At 30.3% G+C, this 23,616-nt stretch overlaps 1 protein-coding gene across 3 annotated transcripts in view; it reads left to right on the top strand.

The window, feature by feature from the left end:
* The window catches only part of LOC132945868 (cAMP-dependent protein kinase type I regulatory subunit), an 81,282-nt gene that overhangs the window by 40,980 nt on the left and 16,686 nt on the right, over positions 1-23,616 (top strand). For all 3 annotated transcript variants that reach the window (XM_061015661.1, XM_061015663.1, XM_061015662.1), the window contains 3 exons: positions 13,050-13,214; positions 17,501-17,701; positions 17,824-18,043. In XM_061015661.1, the coding sequence (XP_060871644.1) occupies positions 13,050-13,214; positions 17,501-17,701; positions 17,824-18,043 (586 nt within the window). The remainder of the gene's footprint in view (positions 1-13,049; positions 13,215-17,500; positions 17,702-17,823; positions 18,044-23,616) is intronic.

Raw genomic sequence — 23,616 nt, 5'->3', positions numbered from 1 at the left:
TTTCACTTTAATTTTATTCTAAACGCATTTATCGCATGGTCTTTTTGATTTAATTGTAAATTAAAAGAATTAAATGATCTTTGAATAGTTGGTTTATTTATGAAACCAATCTGAAGACGAAACAGAAATTTAAATTTAAGTTAGCATAATAATTAATATGCAGTCACAAATGTTTGCGCTTCGTGCATTTCGGTCTGCCAAATGTTGTCAACTAGTCTCGCTCTTGCTATGCTTATTAATCAAATATATTTATATAAAAAATATAATGTTTCGACTGTAAATATTTGTACTTTTTAATTTGATTTGATGTTTACTTGTATAAATTTGATGAGACATTTCAAAAATGAAATGTGTAGGTAGACCAGTTTTCCATCATAATATTAAATATTATATCATATTTACCTGCCTACTCAAACTCAATAATTTAACGTGTATAATGATTCAACTTAATATTACGCAAACAACAATATTTATTTTTTGTAAAAGCATTTTGGCATTTTACTGGTAAAATAATAATTCTTGTATTCTACTCCGACAATGTTTTAAAAAATATTCATGACAAAATTATCAACTATGAATCAAAAATAATTGTGAATAACTTTGAAGCTATACCTAAATTAATTAACCTAAGTTAATTATAAGTTTTGTGAAGTCTACAAAAAAATTTAAATGCCTAGTCAGTATATACATATTCAAAGTAAATTCCAAAGTATATAATTAAATTCGTTATAAGTGCCAAGTATAGTACAGTATAGTATAGTCCTATGCTTTATAATTTGAATTTTTAATTAAATTCTGAAGACTTGTAAGCTAAATAATAGTTAACTAAACGACTGCTGTTCAATTCGGACTCAATTATTTATCATTATTCATTATTTATGGATTTCGTTGAAATTGTATAGTAACTTAAAAATATATATAAGTATACCGTCCGACATACCGCTGAAAAAATGTTTAATATCACCTTGTTGAAAATCTAAGTACAGTTTATATACAGTCACAATCGGATCCAAGAAAAACACCGAGTCCTTGAAATATATAGATACGTTAATTATAATTTTACAATGCAACATCACGTTCTACGCTATGTTTTAAAATATAGCATAATATTAAATTTGTTACCAACATTAACAGTGTTAAATTCATATTCAACTGATATTTTACGCGCAATGTCGTCGACACAAGTGGATAAACAAGGTATAAATATTTAACTGCAAATACTTAGAGATCAAAACTATTATTAATAATGACGATTATCTTGATTAAACGCCGCTTACAACGGAATACAACGGCGAAAGATTTAAGTTGTCAAATCGAAAACTTAGTATAATAGGTATAGGTAGCTATTTAATATAAAATATCGAATGCGTATAATTTGATCGCATTCAATCTCGTTTCCAGGGTTAGTGTCTGTATATCGTATAAACGTAATTCCTCGTCAGACGAATAAAATGTACAAATCCAGAAATCCTATATATATATATACCTACTATTTGACTTATGTAACGTAAAAGATATTATATTATTGCTCTTATTATTTCAGTAATCTAAATACGTCGAGTGATTTTCATTGGTCCTTTTTGTATAATCTACTTTTCAATTAATAATTATTAAGTCACTACATTTTCATATATGAATATAACTTTAATTAAATAATAACGTAGCACGGGGGTAAGAACTCATTATGACGTCATCGTTATCAACTTTATATATTATTATTTTGTCTTCGTTCAACACGGCAACATCAATACGCGAATATAGGGATTTTCAGTAAAAAAAAAAAAAAAAAAAGAATAATATTCATCAATCATCAATATAATATATATCTTTCCTGGAACAATCGTGTATTTTAATTAAACCCGTCATGTATAGTATTGTATCGAAAAATATAACAGATTGATATTAATGAACGCACTCGGCTTTTATGATGCATTATTTGCTTTGATTGGATTCGAAAAAAAATAAATATTGAATACCGCGGCCAGATCATCATGTATTAAAAACGAAAGCAAAAACACATAAACGAAATTCGAGCCTAACGATGTACTTGCGGGGATGTATATGTGGATGACGGATTGTTGGCCATCCGTCGAGTATTCGTAAAACAACGCGTGAAAAAGCTCGTATTTTTCACCACCCTCCCCCCCCCCTGTCGGAAACTCGGCGTTGTGCACTCACTAAGTCGGCCACTTACATTCACCGACTGTATAGTGTTGGATTCGTTTTATTAAGGGTCGTTCGCCAAAGATTGATGATCCAGAGATAATACTTGATGGATTATTGTTATTAGAGCTTTTTATTTAATTAAAAACCGTAATTATCGCGGAGCAATATCCCAAACATACAATAATAGAGACCAGCTAGCCGCACCACTATACAATTATTGTGAAAGCAAAGTTTTACTGTTCGTTTAAATCTCCCAGGTTGGTTAGTTGAAATAATAAGCATATGGTTGGAAAATATATATCAAATTTCAGTTATAGGTATATGTGGTCAAAACGATGCCAGTGAAATACTTGTGTATTTATTAAAATGATATAGTTGTGATATCGATGTAGAACCTATGGTATGCTTAAGTGACAATACAGTTATTTATTTGTGGTTTATAATTTGACCTAATTAATGATATAATATAATATACGTTGCTACATACGAGGTTGAGTCAAATGTCGCCATTTTAGCTGTTTCTGTAAAACATTTCGTCGAGAACATTCATGACGCAAATAAAAAAATGATTTTAATTTATCGTCATATCCAAATATTTTTACATGATCGTTTGTATAAATACAAAAAAAAATTGTTTCGCAAAATTGTCTTCTTTTACAATTAATCTACACCGCAGAGATAGATGAGAAGTTTACTATGATAATAATATATAATGTAGGCAGACTTCTTGACAACGGTTCGTTTGTTTTATGCGTGGTTTAGTATGATAAAACCGTTTTTTTGTTTACGTTTTTATTGAGTGTATGTATATCTTATATCCACCTACTGTACTCCTGATATGTTTGTTTTTTTAATTGTCAAGGCAGATATAGGTACCTGCAGCTGATATTTAGTCATGGCTGATTATAAATTCAAAAAAAAAAAAATCGTAAATTATTCATAGATGTAGGTGCAAATATGTTGGTTTTTTTATCACATTATCGTACTACACTCTTTTACAGCAAAAGAGACGTCTGTCTCGAGTGTAAATATAATAGGCACACGTGTATTTCGTAACGCTCAAATAGTATTATTATGTTGACACGTAAATGCGGTGAAGTAGGTGTATAGGTACTGCAGGATATACTCTTTAAATTATTATACGTACATTGAAACATTTGTATTTCCGTGTACGTTAGATGTAAGATATACAGATGTACCTAAGTAAGTTTCAAACAATATAATAATATGAAGCCAACTCGCGCGACGTGTAATAATGAAATGTCTAATCACTGTGTGGCAAACGGTAAAGTTAAGATACCTATGCCAAAGTTTCTAGGAAGCAAAATGTGGCGTGCGCTTGGGAATTTTGTCATTTCCTGCTATACCTATACGCCTCTCCGTAATACAAACTTCTGTAAGTTCTTCTACTAGACAGTACAGTTAAAACAATAGTATTGTGTATCATATAGTATAACACGCTTATTGGTATGTGTTCACAAATACTACCGCGTCGTTAAACTATAAATTAATAGTTATAAGTGATAGTGTGACCTACTATATTATCACGAGTACTGTATAATTTAATTTCATAAATAAAATAAAATAATTGTTGATTCGCAATCATACCACTGTTGTATACCTACTTTATAATATAGTTTATATTTTGTAATTTCAATTTTATTACATTCAATTATCCTTAAAAGACTTTTATGAAACTAGTATATGAAGTAAAATACTGTATAAGGTTAATAGTATATAATATATTATACCAAATACGCCTTCTCTTGTGTATTGTCACACTGCAGGCGACCAATTACATTACAATTATTATTGTTATTAATAATTAATATATGGTATATTAAAACGAAGAAAGTTCCAATTTATATAAGTTATACGTTTAGTTTCAATACTTTAATATTTTTCTCCCGGAGTTAAATCTAATTAAAAAGTTTCAATTGATGAATTATCGATTTACCAACCAACTTTGAACAATCGGAACCAACACGTGTAAGTGCGTATGTTATCCGTGACTCTATATAATATGTTCCGTAAAATTGCATATGCAAAACGTCTCCTAGACGCCCTAAAAACCATATGCCAGATACAATCGAGTAAACTAAACTATAAACTAATAGATATATCTTCAAACATACAGGCCTATAATAATAAAATAATATAATATAATAATAATATAATGTATTTGATGTATTGTGTACACCCCCGGGAAATTATAATATCATGTTCTTTCCGTAGAAATTACTAAATGAAAACCGAGTTATAAACCTGTTGGTATAATATTACGTTGTATTAAAACGAGCTGTTGACAATAATTACGATTTACCCTTAAGGAATGTGTCAAAGTAAAGTGATATAGATTGGTAGGTAATAAGTTTTGTACCGATGAAAATTTATATTATTAACAGTGTTATATATTTTTTAATTTTTTAATTATTTTTACACTAATAATATGATAACTAAATTTTCCATGATTTGAGTTAGGTAGTTAAAATATTACAGAAACGTATATAAGATTGATTTGCAATATTTTTTTTTACCCTTTTTCAGGTAGGTACTTAAAGACACTTAAAAGTTTTATGTAAGGTTAGGTCTTTCGATCGGAAATTTGATTTAAAACTTTTAAGTTATAAACAATTATTTTGTAATTAAAATCCTCCAAATGTTCATTAATTATTATTAACCGTATTAAAAAATAAGCGACTTTCTAAATTAATGAAATTTTCCAAAATATTCTAAAGGCGTTGGTAAAGGCTGTCGAGGTTAATTTGAAATATTGATATAACACCCACCAAAGTGGCATACTCAAACAGAATAGGTATAGGTAGTATTTGTTTATGATGTGGGTACTTTAAATTAAATTAATTAAATATTTCCATGATATAGTTTAATCACGGCCCTTCGTCATTGAGTATAATTGTATTAATACATTAACATTATGTTAGTGGTTAGCTTTTGTTATTTTGTGTCTTTAGTCATAAACTCGTTACTCATTAAAAATTTAATTTCAGTCATTTTATAAAATTAATATTTCAGGAGTAGTGATTAAACTTGAGGACGTACGTATCAAAATCCAAAGTTTAAAACTGCATTTTCACAATAATAGCACTTTTCAGATGGGATCCGCTTATATTTCTCTAGACATTTATATAGTACCTCTATACATCTTAAGTTATGTTTTATCTCTATGTTTAATGTTGACTAATTTAAATGCAAGTACACTACTGTATCTATATATGCATAAAAATGGGGATGACACTATTTGTGATTTAATTATTTCTTGGTTTTTTTAAAATTATTATTACTTTTATGTTGGCAATATAATCTGCAATATTCTGTCGAAATGATTTTAATTTTAACTTACATATATTTTATTTTAGTACATTAACTAACCAACTCTTTTTAACAAAGACTTAAACCGAATCAATATAATATTGACGTTTTACCGGCAATTATTTAAATTTTTCCCCTAAGTGATTTCCGACGTTTTAAGACATTTTTTCGCAGCCGATTAACCTAAATGGACGTTCGATTAATTTCACAGCAATATCACTGACAATTCGATCAGACGTTTAATGACCTTTATGTGTACGTGTGAGTGAGTACTCCTAAGATTTGTATACTGCGCATAAGTGTGGTGGTTCACGTTATTTATCAATCTTCTTTTTGACCCACGTCAGCCGGACACTACACAAATCGATTTTCTTGTACTTTTTCCCGTCCTTTTCTACTACCAATACGCTACACGAGAAAATACTTATGCATATAAATATATGAGCATTTTTTCACAATAAAACACAAAAGCCATTGCGTCATCAACATATTTGCCCGCAAAGTTTCTCTATATATTATATTACGATCGATCTGCAGTTGATTTTGTTTTTTTTTTATTCTTGGTGTTATAATAATATGTATAATACATCTACGCTTTTTTAATTAAAAAAATTGCACAAAAGTTTCTCGTTCTATTTCCTATTCCCTGATTAAACCATTTTCACTTTGTTTGGAAACACAAGACACAACCGCAACGTTATAATATATCATTATTGTTTTAGTAATAATCTTAAATTTTAACATTTCAAAGTTTCGATACAACTGCAATGAAAAAAAGGTCGGAAAACTTTAAAGGGTCTAAAGCAAAAATATTTAAGTAAAAAAAAAACAGATTTTGAAACTATTCTATTTTCATAGATACCATTTGAGACCAACGTCGCCAACATTCGTTTTAGAAATATAGTTTCTAAACCATTTCCACGAATAATATTATAGGATATAGGTACGGAAAATGATGTGATCACATCGTATTATTTTTATTTTTAATTATTTTTTTTTAAAAATCATACTTCTGCACGTTGATCACCTGTAAATAAATATTGTATTTCCATGGCGTTAAATTAAATTATGATGGTAAAAAAAAAACTTGTAAAATGTTATTGTGAAAGTATTTATTTAAATATACAGTTTGCCTAATTTCTTATCTGTGCATTAAAACTGTAAATATAAAGTTTTTATTCATTACATAATTAGTATCGTTAGTATTTTAATGTCGTATGGTTTTATTGCATTTGCAGGTTTTTAGTTCTCACCTATCTATATTGTATACTGCGTATACCTTGAAGGTGGATCTAAGATACACACTTTTTTATGTTCTATTTCGAATCACGCAACTATTAGTAATATGTATATTGTATAGTAACTTAGATATTTTAATAAATAAAAACGTAGCTGTTGTCAATGTTATATTATTGTGTTGTTGGTTTTTATTTTTACACGTGTTAATATTTTTAAAGCCTTCTTAAAATTGTATAATTTAATTCCCTTACGTTTTAACGCATTCTACTTAAAAATAAACACAGTATCGACCGCGGTGCCTCTCATTATATTATTGTAAACTATTTAAAAAAACCTTTGTCGTAACTCTTGTTTATTTCTTACAACACAATATAATATTATGTATAATGTATATAATATGTATTTGCTTCTAATCATTATTTTCGGTATTTTATTTGGTTTCTTTTCAAACGGCACCTACGTTTGGCATGTACGCATTAATATTTGAATATTATGCCTCCCACTGTGGTAAATTTGTTTTTTTAGCTCATATGACGCGCGAGGTTAAGCTTATATTTGTTATGACGTGGACATCCATGATATTTTAAAAGCTATCAAAGCATTTACAATTTATTTTCGAATTTTAAACAACAGAACACAATATAATATTATATTTATGTAATATCATGCAACTCGTATAACCTTGCTTATAAATTATTATTCACATAAATCAACAGTACGAGGATCATTTTTGGACAAAACAAAACTTGCGGAACCCTTTAATCTCGTTTCAACTCTTTTTTTTGAAATTATTATTTAGTTAATCTTTGACTGAATTTCAATATGCATATTTTTTCTGTAGCACGAACAATTTAAAAATGTTGAACATGTGAAAAAAATTAAGCATTAATGCAATAAAACACAAATATATTTTTTATTAGTTTGTTTATGTATATATAATTGTATATGATACAATTAAATTCCATTTATTTTTCAATTTCCAATTTTACTCTCCTCTTTTTTCATCTGTTGTTGACAACAAATTGCAATTTTACCTGTATATATATATATATTTGTAAATAAATATGAACTAAACCAAATCCAAATCAAAAATGTATAAACTATTCTGTTTTTACAAAATATACTCAAATTAAATTACATTTATTTATTGTGTTTGTACTTTAGTGTAAATTGAAAAGAAGTATAAATATTTATCTATTGTATAATAATAAGTTAGTACCCATGTATATTTGGAAATTATCTCACAATAATTACCCTTTAAAATCATATTTTACCAGAATTTGAAGGTCGCTGTTCAAAAATGACGTGATCAATGAACGAATATTTTTCATTTTGTATGAATAATATAATAAAGAAATAAACGTGATATATCCATTGTAACGACCTACATTTTTAAAATTAAAAAAATATATTATTATGTTGTTCCAACTTTAGAACTGACAAATGGTGATTGTCTTGCATTTTGTATTATTGTAAGTTTGAAGGGAATTCGTTGTTACTTACTATTATAATAATTGTAAACTAAATCTAATCATTGAAATATCACATTTTGTTACAACGATAATAACTATTATTCATCAAGTTGTAGACATATTATATTAAACAATTTGGTTTATTTTTAAACAATTATTTCAAATCGAAGTTATGTCTTTGAAAAGAAATACGTGTCAACTATGACATATTGTTTTGATATAAATTTCAGTCCGACATATTTTCAATTTGGTCCTTACGAACCGATTGAGATAATAAACGTTATTAATTATTCATGCAGACGTTTTTTTTTTTTAACAATTTATGTAGGCGACCGTTCGTTAAACCCATTCACAATGCCGTAATTTTATACCCTTACAATTTTTTATATGCATGTACATTGTACAAGCTATGCCTATGGTAATTTTTTTTTATACATTAAAATGTATGTTACATATAATATGTACTATCTGGCAACTCTGGTACCTGCAGTTTTATAGAATATCTCAACATGTTTTGAGACTCTAAGAATATAATATATAATTCGATATTATCTTCGCGACGGAGTTTTAATTTTAAACAAAAAAATGTTGGTGCGTGTTTTTTCCCGTCCAGATACCAAAGTCCAATTTTTTATACCGTCATCGTTTCGATTTCAATATGACGTCGTGGTTTTTTTTCACTTGTGAAATAATGTGCGTCGTGGAAAAATACTTGCACAATAACAAGGCCGGGGAGAGGACACTTGGCGGCCGACTGCGCTCGCGATCGTAACTGCAGCGTTACAATATATAACATAAAATCCCGTACACATGTTATAAGTACCTTGGTATAAACTATATGCAATACGTGCCCGACAAGGGTGTAATATGTGCACGCAATGAGAATGGGGGGGGGTTTGCGTGGAGTGCATCACCTTGTCAAACAGTTTATGCATGCATATATGATATTATGTATGTATATAAACAATATATATATATATGGTTGTATAATCGACCGATTGCAGATTTTCCGCAAAAACAGCACGTGGAGGTACAAACTCCGATAGGCGAGGATGTATGGTGACCCGCGGAAACTGGGTCATGATATATTATTATTATCATAATATTGTATATAACTACTGTTCTTCCTCTCAAAACGCCCGGAAGTGTCCCAGAGGCCGAAATTACAACAATATGTGTTATTCGACCGAGTAATGGACGCGCACGCACCCTGCCCCGGCGCAGCACAGATAGCGTTTCGAAACGATGATGATGATAGTAGTAATAATAATAATAATAATAATAATAATAATAACAATATGTCCCCCAGAACGCTCCTGAAAACCATTTTTAACGACGGCGTTTCGTGCGGGGGATCGCCAGCGTGTGTTTCTGGTCAAAATGCATACGACATTAATCGCCGAAATACTTACGGCGACCGCTGGGAGGTTGGCGCGAGTCCAATAATATTGCATACAAATTCGAATAACGATCGTTTGGTGTTCTTCGTCGTACTACGACGGTAAACACATCATTATAATAATATGGGAAATAAATTATAACGAGCAATACCATCGTCGGTTCGCATCTACGTCGGTCTGCACTCCGAGCCAAGCCCGATACATCGGTTACAATGTATACGGATAATAATATAAGAAAAAAATGTTTCAAACCGTAGGTCCACAATATTTTGAATCTAGCCGATGATTGCTCGACGTTTTTTTTTTCGGCCTCTCGGACGTTTTGACTATTTGACTCTTGCAAGATTTATCTGTTCTCGACTCAAGTGCTCCAACGCCCTGCGGTTCACTCCCCTTCAATAATTATATCGCGCAGCTCTTTTGCGGGTGTCTCAGAGCTACAATATTATTATTATCAGTATATAACGTCCTCTTAAACATAATATTTTCCGACATTTTCTAAAAACATTATCGTTTCCCAAAATATGGTGTTCGCGGGATAACTGCGTGAAATAAAGTCGTCCGTCGCCTACTATACAATTGTAGGTATACAATATAATATCGCTGGCTATGAAAAATAATGAGTGATGTTATTTATCGCCGCAGCCTTAACCCCTTTTATCCCCCCCCCCCTCCACGTCGGTGGTACTTCCGCTACTGGACATCAATCTTGCCGTCACTATTCGTGTCTACAGCGTGCGTCAATTAGATTTGACAATTTCGGTCATCAGAATATATCGCGCGCGCGCCCTCGGCCACGTTAAAACGGGAAAACACACCACTATCCGCTCTGTATAATATAATAAACACGCATTTATATATATATATAATATTATGTATATATAGATGGGTACCGCTGTGCCACCCCGACGCCGAAATATTATATTATAAACCCACGTCCCGAAAACGTGTGCGAATTCGAGATCAGGCATTCCACTCGACGGACGGACGGACTTATATAATAATAATAATATATAAAATATATCGTTCAGCGGCGGCGGCGGATCACCTCGGCAACGGCGACGATTTGCTTATTGCATTTCTCGCGACGGATCTCGGTGCGGCCAAAACCGTGCCCTTTTATTTTTTCCTCTTTTCCTTTTTTTTTTTTATTTTTTATATCCATCTCCGGCCGACCGTTTCCTTTTCGTTCTCGTCTCCTTCCAATCCTTTATATATTATTATATTGTATACTCGATTCGCCTCTCCACATTCCGCTAGCCCGTTTTTATATGGGTCCTTATCTCGCGTTAGTTATCGCCCCGCCGCCATCGACCAGCGGCGACCAATTTTCTTATTTTCACGTCGAATGCGCTCTTAACACGCGGCATGCTGAATATTTTCCGCGGCCGGATATTTGTGAATGTTTTTTCTTTGCTCGCTTTGTTTGTTTTTTTTTTTCGCAGTATTATTAATACCGATGAATACGTGAACTAAAAAAACATGAAAACGTTCTTCGAATTTCGAGATTATTTTTTTTACGTTTGTGCAGTTAATCTCACCTAATCTCGCGTTGTCGTTGGTGGTGTTGGCCGCAGTGTTTTTATATCGTTATACGATCAGTAAAATTTAAACCGTCTTACATCGTAGAACTATATAGTCGGTAGATTTATGAAAAACACTTGTTTTTAATGAAATAAGTAGTTTTCACTTTGCCGATTTTTTTTTTAATGCTAGTAAACCATTTCAAAGATCTTATAACGATATAATATTGTAAAACAACCGATATATTATTATGACATGTTTTGTGTACAGTTCAAAAATAATGAATATTTTTATATATAAATGTTATATCCAAACTTGTGAATTTATATTTTCTTGAACGAAATCATAGTTTAATTTGCTCTTATTTGTAACTTTGCTATTTTGTTGTGTTTGTTAATTTAAAATGTAATTCATTATTTGTCTGACATAATATGCGAACGAGGTTTTGCAAGTTATTCTAAGTATTGCCATCGCTGCCTAAAAAAAAAATGACCTTTATATCAAAACATTTAGTTGATTTACATATTTTAATAAAAAAACATAACGACTTCCAATAGCTGTTGAACGAAATAAGTATAGTGATTAATTTCGTATCCACGATTACCCATAGTATTTCTCATTTAAAATTCAATGTACCCAAAGTACCTATGTAATTATTTTACTTGAAAAAATATTAAAATTGGATGATGATGTTTCATCATCATAAGCTAATGTTTTGCAACTGTGAGCTTAACTAAACGTCGGATTAAACGTTATAACAGTGTAGGTAGGATACTCGTATAATGGTATATAAATATATATAAAAAAAAAAACAAAATTTACTTTGTACCATGTTGCCATTATATTTCAACATAATATTATTACAACAAAACAAAATTAAATACTGGTTCCGACATAAATATTTTCCCCCTGTTAACGAACGTATGATTATATGCGTAACATCGATTATACATTAAACCCTTTGACTCTTTTCACACATGTTTAGTACACTGTTTATTGACTCAAATAGTATAGGGTAAACGCTTTTTGTTTGATGTCAGTCAATCGACCGAAAAGCACAATAAACGCATCATAACTTACTATATAGTATACCTATACCGAGCGTGGGAGTCACGTGGTTATATAGAAGATATATATTATTATTTATGATTATTGTTTTAGTTTATTTGTTATGTCCATGTAATACGCATGAGGTTCATTTTATATAATTTTTATTAATATTACCAGATATACTATACGTGTGGCGTTTTCTTTGAACCGCTCACTATTCATATTTTAACGCTACCTGTTTAATTATATCATACCTAAACCGTCGTCGACTACCGTGCCCTTCGTGCCTATAATCTACTTGCTATACAATTAGGTAATATAATTAGAGCCTCCGGGGTGTTGATGAAATTATGACCTTTTTTATAAAAGCATCGTTTTAGATTTAGACGATACATTCCTTGCCTAAAATGTTTTTCAACGACATCCGAAACTAAACAAAGCACTATTTGTTTTGCGAGGCATTTCTTTGATAATTGTTCATAATTTTAAGCCGTTTTTAACTATGTATCACTGTTTGATAGAAAAGTCATGAGTTATCTAAGTATATATGTTCATTATTGTATTTATCATTTACGATTAAACCGATCAAGTTATCGGTGAATATACGTTATATTAATTTTAAAAACAATTTAAGTACCTACCTACCTATACGTCTAGTTAAAAAAATGTTTAAGATATTTTTAGTGCATACGTTTCTTAGTCATTATTTAATTGTCTGACGGGAATTTTCGGAGGGTTTTTAATGGACATTTACTTAGGCCATACACATGTCGCCCTGCCCTTAAATTAACACAACAAAACGCACTCTATGTCTTGAATTTTTTAAGTTGGACCTTCTCTCAAATATTTTTTTTTTTTTTGCACGCAGGAACAAGAGCAGGGAAGCGACAGCCAGCACGGGGAAACAGACGAGTTCTACCAGTCGGCTCCGACGTCGGGTCCGGCGAGTCACGTCCAACAATCGATCCGTCGAAGAGGTGGCATATCGGCCGAGCACGTTTCCGAAGAAGAAGCTACTAGCTATGTGAAGAAAGTGAGTTGCGCGCGGCTCCAAATTAATATTATTATTTGTTTAAACGCGTTTAACAAAACAGTATAATATAATGAAAAGGAAACCGTTGTCTGTATACCAACGTCATTTTATTACAATGTCGTTCGTATAATGTAACGGAATCGGTTTTGTCTGCACGAGGGATTTGAGCTGCAGATGAAACGATGACAGTCAAATGAATGTCTCCGGTAGGTACGCGCCTCGGGAATAACCGCGTGATATATTATTATATTTTATTATATAATGTACCCGGTGAACGCATTTATAATAATATATTGTAGTGCATGTTGGGGCGAATCGCGGCTGTATAAGTGTTTAGAAATCGTCGGCCTGTGCAGCGCATAAAACGTCGCTGTAAAAAAAAATATATAAAAAAAATAGTGCACTGTGAGATTAATTATTTCGGTTTTATTATACCCATATAATACAGGTACGTCGACCATAATATGCGTATTGCGATATCTCACTCATTTAATATTCAAAACTGTATTTTTTATATAATTGAACGTTATACGCCAGATAATGTAGGTACATAATATACAATTTTGCAACATAAACACTCGTAAAATTTTATCGATCTTGTTAACCCATCGTTTAACATCTTATTTGTATACGTCTCATAACAGTAAACATAATTTGTGAATGTAATTTTTCCAGTTTAAAATTTTAATGTACTACAATTAATAACCTATGAGGTTCGTATAATGCCTGACCATTTGCCGGCTACGAAGGATTTTACGCTCAAGGTTATTACGGGAGTCAGTGTTGCATCTGAAATATTATTACGTCGAAGGGAAGGGAAGCTAATCGCCTAGAAATATCATGAATATATAGATTAATTGGAAGATCTATTTTACCGGTGTATTTGAAATCTTTTATCAATTATTAAAATCATAAAATTTGATTAGTAATATAATATCATACTCATTATACCTATATTACATAGTGACTTAGTAATAATAACTCGTTGGTACTTGGCTATTATAACCTCATTTCACATTCTAATATTACCCATTCGCGTGGTAAGTAATAATAATAAAAATAATAATAATTATTGTTAAAGTAATATCAAAGGTCAACTATATTATAAGATGACTGGTATTTTTGACTATTATGTATTTTTTTTTACTTTGAGAGTGAAAGTATTGCACTCGTTCAATTGCTGCAAAAATAAACGATATTCGTATGAGATGTATATATTCAACGTATTATTTAAATTGTTGACCTTTATCCTCAATTGAAATCATAAACTGCATTGAATTATCTATGATTAACGTCAATAAACATTAATTGCTTGTAATTAATTTAAAAATAATTTGAAACCGATAATAATTAAAATTAAAGTAAAATATAATATTAAATATTACGGTCATTCATAATTTAAAATTGTGTTGTCTTTGTCTACCCATGCGTGCAACACATAAGCAACTTTACATTCCGCTTCGTCAAACCAAGAGTTCACATTAGAATAATTATTATAGACCTATTTATTTGAAATTTGAAGATTCGATCAATATTCAAATTCACCTACAATTGTTTTTATCGGTGTCTGCTTGATCTCCTAAATTAATATTAACACTATGTTATAATATTGTTTGTTTCTTAATTTTAATCCTGTGACATTTTTAAGTTAATTATTTTATCAAAGCGATTACACATCATTCTAAAACAACTGACATAATTAGTGTAGTATATGTTCACATCCTTTTATTTACATAAAATAATTTTTCTTATTATTAACTTATACCCGCCCGCTGTAAATTTGTTTTAACAAATTAAAAATGAAGGGACACATTTTTAAAATGCTGAATATTTTTATAAAAATAAAATGAAATTATAAATTTGTAAAATTAAAGACGATCTGTCACGTTACTGAAATTTGTTGTAAGTATTTTCTGCGTTATGCCGTTAGCCGTTATATAATAATTAAATTGTATTTAAATTATAATTAATCGAGTTACAAATTAATTTGTTTTTGTTTTAGATTTAATAACAAAAAATAAATTTAAATATCTAAATTTAAAACTTTTTCAAATTCATACAATCATCCTCACACACTCTTGAAGTTAAAAACTTGAGTGTACCCACTAAATCTCCCATTGCTCTTGTACGCTATTGTATCAAGTAATATCAACTGTAACTAAATAATTAAGCCTTCACTTGGACTCAATGAAATGAGATAAATTCCTCGATAATTTTTATTGCTGTATAATTATAATAAGTACATATTATTCTCTTTAAAATATAATGCGATAATTAAATAGTATAATTTTTAGTTAACCAATTAAATCATCTAAAAATATAAGCCAAACAATTCCTTTATATTTTTGACGAGAATTTCCCAATTATGTTTAATCTTAAATAATGAATAAGTAATAGGTATACAATATGTTTTACACGGGTGCGTCATGTTAGTTGTTGATAATTTATTTTTTAATTTAAACATAAGCTTAACAAGAGGATTCGCATTTTAGATTGGTTTGAAATCAGTTTGATGAATGCATAGTTGTTATTTATGACATATTTTTTCTTCATCATTGGTAAATCGGTCAAGAACGTTGCTTTTCGATGAGGTCGATACGGGAATTCTGGTAATATATTTATGACCGTTCGGTATGTTTTACCTTTGAGAGAGATAAAATTAAATATACTGATCTACGCACACTGCTTAAAAGTGTCGTAAAAATAGTTATGTACTCATGAAAAACATGTATGAAGTGTCAGTATGTCACACCAGTTCTCCAAAAATGCCAGCTCTTAAATTATGGTGTTCTGAATAAAAAAAACAAAAAAAAAACTTTTTATATTTTGGATTATTTCATACCGTTTTTTTTCCCTTTTTCGTAAACCTTTACCGTGGTGGGCTCTAAGCTTTCACAATTTATTATGACGTTACGTAGACAACAACACAAAAACATGTTTTCCTCTTTAATGGTACTAATATTTTAGAAACTATCTGTAGGTACTGTACGTACAATAGGCGAGTTTACTTTGATAACACGGCCATTTGAGAAAAAAGTATGAACAAAAAACAATCAACTAAACAGCTTTCTATACTTCACCCTAATGAACATTGTATCGCAAAAATGTGTACGAACTTTACTGTTTATAACACAGCGCGTCATCATATCTAAGCAAAAATATGTTTATTTTTATATGTTCTATACTTTGTTTTTACCGATATTTTTTAAGTAGTTATTTATAGATTTATTTACAGTTAGACTTGAGGTCAGTTACTACAATAGGTACCTGTAATAATATTTTAAGGACTCTCGAAAGCTATACAATAGACTAAATAACCTTGGCTTTTCAATTACAAACGCTTTTAAATAAAAATAAAAGTTTTCAGTTGACATTTTTAATGATAATAGTTTTAAAATATTAAACGTATTTAGTTAAGAGAAAACAAATTGTGGCGTTTCACGTTGACTGCTGCCTTCAAAAGTTAATTATCTGTTACTATTTTATCAACTGAAATTTTAATATTTGTATACATTCAATAATTTATTCATACTAATTACTCATAGTTCAATAATTATTTTTTAAGCACTTTAAACAGCGCGATAGATCATTGACAAATAAATTTAATTATGTATGTTATAAAGTATTAATTTTTTTTATCTGGTTAGTGTTGTACTTCGATTAGTGAATTCTATCTAAAAAACCATACACAAGATCTGAAAATATTTTTTAAAATTTATTAGCTTATAAAATATATAAGTTAGGTAACGTAATGTTTCATGTTGTAATGTTTGTAATATAGCTACCTACCTAGCGTTCTTATTAACCTTTTATACATTTATTAAACATATCGCGTGCTGGATAAAGATGAAGTGAAAGTCATTATTTTATTAGAACATCTAACTCTAAATGTATATTCTATTTTATTATTTGTAGTACACCTTCTACGTTTATTTATTATATTAATTATTAATACTGGATGTCCATAATATTATGTTCAATTTAGTTTAGTAAATTTAAAAATGTCTAATACATATTGAATACCCATTTGAATTATCTGGTTCAAGAATATTTACCCATATATATTAAAATAATTATTTCCTTGTTAAAATGTATTATGATATTTAGCGGTCCCTGTAAATACTATAATTATTATATTATTTTCTGTTTGTTCGTTTAGGTAATTTATCAATAATTACGATTGTTACTTATTAGTTACCTATTAATAATTAATGTTTATACTATATAAGTAAGAATACTTTTAGTTCTTTTTTTAAAATAATAATTTCTCCTTCGATTCATTTCAGGTAGTACCAAAAGATTACAAAACAATGGCAGCCTTATCGAAAGCGATCGCCAAGAACATATTGTTCTCTCACCTGGACGAGAACGAACGGTCGGACATATTCGACGCAATGTTCCAGGTCACGTTTCTACAGGGCGAGTCTATTATTCAACAGGGTGACGAGGGAGACAATTTTTACGTAATCGATGTCGGCGAAGTCGAGGTACGATATCCCATACACTTACTTAACCGTTTGTCGCCGATTATTCGGTGTTTCGTGTCCATGTACATTGTGCCTATGTAAATATTATTACACACAATTTTTACGCCTTACCTTATTATTAGGTATACGTAAATTCGGAACTGGTGACGGTGATCGGCGAAGGCGGGAGTTTTGGAGAGCTGGCTTTGATCCACGGTACACCGAGGGCCGCCACGGTACGTGCTAAGACTGACATGAAGCTCTGGGGCTTGGATCGAGACAGTTACAGGAGAATACTTATGGGGTCGACGATCCGTAAGAGGAAAATGTACGAAGAATTCTTGTCACGCGTCTCTATTCTAGGTAAGCGCACTCAGTATATTCTGGCCGCTATGTATATAATTACAGCATTAAATGAAATCACTTGGTTGTATAAAATAGGTATATGAACTAGCGTATTCAACGCATACTTAGGCTGTAGTACTGTAGTAGTACCTAACACGTATACATAAATACATACATACATACATACATACATACATACATACATACATACATACATACATATTACATACATACATACATACACACATACATATATATATATATATATATATATATGCATTAACAATATGAAAAATAAAACATAAAAGGAGTTTTAATACTAAAATAATTGGGAAAATATCTTAAATAGAGAACTCCCTGTAGTGATGTTCGTATATAGTGACTAGTGGTATTAGTATTAATGTATTGTGTGTGGGTGTCCAAACTATATTTCAAATTTGAGTTAATAAAAATGGAGAAAAGCTTACCAGCTCGCCGTCTATCACAAAACCTACATTATTTATAATAACCGAAAAGGCAATTAATACATTAAACTCATTTATTTTCATTTTATATAAGCTTACTTTTATATTTACACCATGAAAATAATAATTTAATATTAAACAGCCAACCTACATAGATTATTCCAAGTTAATTAAGTCGTTTAGTGACAAATAAAATGTTTTTATGAGCTTTATACTATTATCATTGTAGCCGATAATTCTCTATTAAACTAATAATCCGAATCCGTCCAAAGTTTGGTTTTGCAAACAATCATCGACAATGATAAAAATGCAAGGCTGGGCATTAACGAGTTAAAAAGTTAAAGTCAAGTTAAAAAGTTAATTTAATTTTAACTTTATAACTTAACTAGTTACTTTTGGTTTTTCATTAACTCAACTGTTAACTTACTAAATTTCTTTCTTATTTAACGTGAAATTAACGAGTTAATTTTTCATTTTAAGAAGTAAGTTAAGTTAATTTATTTTGTTTTTAATTTTATAATATTTCACTATTTCAGTCTATTTCGTTTCCATGTCAAAAAATATGTATCGTAAATTGTTTAAAGTTAAAAATGTATATCATTCGAATCTAACTTATATAGAAATACTGTATGAAGTATTAACACTATATCCTATAATTTAGTTTTGGGTTGGAAAAAAATTAAGTACGCTAGCGTTGTATAAACAAATTAACAACAAATTAACTTTTTTTTAACTTAATAAAAGGTAACAAAAAGTGTGTATTAACTTTTAACTTAACCGAGTTAATCTAGAGTTAAATTAACTTTTAACTTTTAATTTTTTGTTATTGGTGCATATTAACTTAACTTAACTGAGTTAAAAAAAATCATTAACTTGCCCAGCCTTGTAAAAATGACTAATAATTGTTATTCGTCCAGCAATCGTAAAAAAGAAGTTCAACAATTTCAACGCCAGACCGTATTATTATTTCACCCTGGCATTTATTATTACACGGCCAAATGGCTTTGAGATTTGCAATACGATTAATTCGAGTTTCTTAATGAGTCGCGACTTTTGGAGACAAGAAAACCATTGTACAAGTCCCAGTTTCTCCATAACGACGTTTAGAACGCACGAAGGGAAAACGGGCGGTAATCAAAACTGATTGCATCGTAAAGACAGACTTTCACAGTACCACGACTTCTTTATTCGACAAGGAATCCCCAAAACACGTCCCATAATATCCAATGATAACTGCACGGACATAAAACGATCACTTCAACGTCGCGGGACTGTTACCATAAAATGGCGTAACCGAATGGCAACTGAAGTGTATACGGCGGAAAAACAAATTCCAATATTCTTAGACACCTTATTGTTATTCCGCCGAGGAGAGACGACTCTCTCTATACATAGTTTGTGTATACCTTTATCGTTCAATCAATGACACTACAATTTTCAACACGGTCCCCCGAAGTCGTTAACATAAATTTCCAAATGTTCCGACCGCCATGTTATATACTGCACTCGATCGGCTTAAGCTGCGAATATATAACATAATATTATGTACTATATACATGTTTACTATACAGTAGAGCCTATCGTAAACCATTTTGTTCTAAGTTTAAAAAAAAACCCATAAATATGACGTGTGACAATAATATTAAATCGCGTTGATTAAACTGTGATATTAATATTACATGTCGGCTAACCAAGCGTGTCCGTCGGACACACATATATATATATATATTATATTATATTTTATGCTTTAATCTACTCTATAACCCGAACAGTCTATATACGTCTCGTATAGAAAATACAAATCAATCGAAAACTGATTATACTGTGAAACTTTGATACGTCACTAATACCTGAGCTCACACTATATAGCCAGCCGAGCATTGACTCGTTTTGTCACTGAATTCCCATTGTTGTTTGCGGTTGCTCCGATGTCACGCTGACATTAATTCATACGCCGACCATCAATTTAATAACCTTTGGTTACTGCTGCGACGCTATACGCAGTACGCACACACAAAAGAAAGGGTGTGACCCAATTGAAACCCACCCGAACGACAAACAAACCCGAATCAGCGAACTACGGTCTTATAATAGTATATAGTATTGAGTATATACGTGTAATTGAGCGATCGCGGATAGGCCGAAATACGCGCGGCGAAATTTCCACAGTAATTTAACGAACTTACGTTTGACGAAAAGACGTGTTTTGCAGTTTAACGAAGTATTTTTTACAACCAAATCGATTTGATTCTATTTAACGAACTGCAACTGTACATAATATACGAATTGTTTTTTGTCGGGCGTACGAGACTATATTATTTTGCAATAGGTACCATGGAAGTTTCTTCGAAATTAACAGTCAAAAGCGAACTGCAGTTAGACCTAATCTGTACGCATTTGTGACGTTATGTTGTATTTTCGCGTAGAAAACGATACGATCCAATCGATCGCGGAACACCATACAATGCGTCATACAGCGGGGTTTTGGGGGTTCACATCCCCCCCCCCCCCATCAAAATGTCAAGAACAAAAAATAATTTGCCTGACCTGCATGCAAACGTATTACTATAAAAAATAATTTTTTTTCCTGCGTTCGCCCCTTGTCTACACCGCCAATTGAGCTCTGGAAATAATCTGACCAGTTTACATTGCAGGAGACTCGTTCAAATAAGATTTCAATCCCACTCGTTGATCGCACCCGCGCCCTGCCATTACAGAATCGTCCAAGTTCCGTAACAGTTCTGCAACAATTCAAACTTTTTCGTTGAACTGCGTATAGACCTTATCTGTTTTCAATATATAATATTGAAATTCCGTTTGTTTCGCGTATTAGTCAATAAATCGTTCAGACAACCGTACATTTATCATACTTACCTTACTATATAATTGTTTATTCTTAACTATTTATATTAAGTAAAACGAATGCGTAAGAACACGCGCAAATCAATTGGCAGATGATATATTTATTATTTTTAAATACGAACAAAATATCAAACAAGTATTTGACAAAATTCTAATTAATAAAAATATATTTTTCGTACATAATAAATATTTATTTTTTAGATTCTGATTGTATTGGTTTTACAGCGATAAGTGTTTTTTTAATTTTTTTATTTGTCTGTTCAAACCTTTTAGAGCATTAAAAATTATTCTTCAACTTTCAACTTTGAGGATTATTTGAGTACTTATAGTTGAAATAAATATAATACCTATATTTTTTTAATAAATTGGACGGTTTTTAAGAGAAAGGGCTTAAGTCAAACATTGATACTTTTCAGGAGACACAAAAAACATTATATCTTTGTAAATGTTTAATGTTTTTTAATTTTGTATTCATAATCATGTTTAGTAAGTGTTTTGTTATTTTACTATTAAATATATTTTAGTATTTATTTATTTTCTTCAATTTATAACGACTTATGAACTATTGCATATTATACCTGTTTAACCCCTTTCGCATCATGACTTAAGACCTATTGCATGTAATTGTATAAGACTGTCGTTAAAATAAGTTATAATAAGCGACTTAGGCCTTTTCTCATAAAAAAAATTCTGTTTAACGACTTATTACCATACAATACTCTATTTTATCTCATAAACCAAATCCCACATGGCATCTACAGTAGTACTATTCAGCGAGGCCTGAAATTTCACACAGAATTAATGTATAAACTAAAAATCTCCAAAATTGACTTTAGCCCTTTTTCTTAAAAACCGTTCAATTACAAACTTATATTAGGTAATAATATACTTAATATTGGTAGGTATCAAATCGGAGTTGCTCTAACGACGTTCCTTCGCTGTTACTTTGAGGTTTGGGTTTCCAGAAAATTGTTAGTTATTCAAATAATGACTTTTCAAAGGTTTAATCTTTGTTAAATTTACAATTTAGAGTTTCTGTATAGAACTGTTCGAGTTATAAGAAACCACTTTAAAAACATAATTTTTTTGTTCTGCAAAATAAAGTATTTTCGTGATTAATAATTTTAAAATTAATAGCTCCATAACTCTTTACTATCTACATTTTATATAATTTAATTAAAGAGGGCTGGCGATGGCGTGGCACGGTAGTTGGCCGCAATCACTAGTATGTGCTGCGGTCAAGCATCGTCCGGAGTCGCTGGCTCTCGGATGGGTGACCTACCCGATTCTTGGTGTCGAATCCTTGTCCCACATAATATACATGTTTCAACCGTACCAACCATAACCCTCACGCACCCAATGGAGCATGTTGCCAAGGGTCGAACAACAAAAAAAGTTTAATTTTAATATTCACGAATTTAATACGATTAAAAAAGAGTTTGTCTTTATGTATATTTTAATGAAAATATAAAGGCAAATACTTTGTATGTACATTGTATGAATAAAATTAAGTAGAAAATAATTAAAATTTAGCTTTACAAAGTAAACGTTATATATATTGAAAAGTATACTTTTATTATGAGTTATTATTTAGTATTTTTCTTGAATAGTACGTATCATGTATTATTGTGTGACCTAGTTACTCTGATTTTACGTAAATAAATTAGTACTTGTGTAAAAATATTAATTTTATATTTGTGTTAAATTCGATTCTACAAACACTTATATAATATAGATATATATGATGATATTTATACATAACTAATATAAATAGACCGAAACATTTAGTAAATTTTGCATACCATATGTAGCTTTAATTTTTAATAATTAGATAAGCAACAGTTTTTGTAACGGCATGGTAACACAAATACATTTTTTTTATTATATTTGATATATTTACTATATTTTATAATAGTATATTGAATAGTTTATTAGATAGTAGGTATGAAACATTGACAATCATTTGGGTAGTTTAAAGGATGACCTCTTGTTATTTTTCAACATACTTAGAGTCAATGAGTAAATATTATTCTGTATTAATTATAATGTTCTTAAGCTACACAGTTTTTTTTTTTTTAATTGTTTTATTTAGTTGTGAAACTAAAAGTTTGAATGAGTTTTCTTTAGTTTAATTTGATGCCTTTTAAATATATCCTGTTTCATGTTATATTAAGTTTTCGATTAGTTAACTATATATATAAGAACTTATCATGTATCTACTCTTAATTTATAAAACTTCATAATACGTTTTACAACAGTTTAAAA

The sequence above is a fragment of the Metopolophium dirhodum genome, chromosome 5, assembly GCF_019925205.1.
Source record: "Metopolophium dirhodum isolate CAU chromosome 5, ASM1992520v1, whole genome shotgun sequence".
Classification (NCBI taxonomy): Eukaryota; Metazoa; Arthropoda; class Insecta; order Hemiptera; family Aphididae; genus Metopolophium; species Metopolophium dirhodum.
Note: the sequence above shows the minus strand (reverse complement) of the source record. Positions and strands in the feature narration are given on the sequence as shown.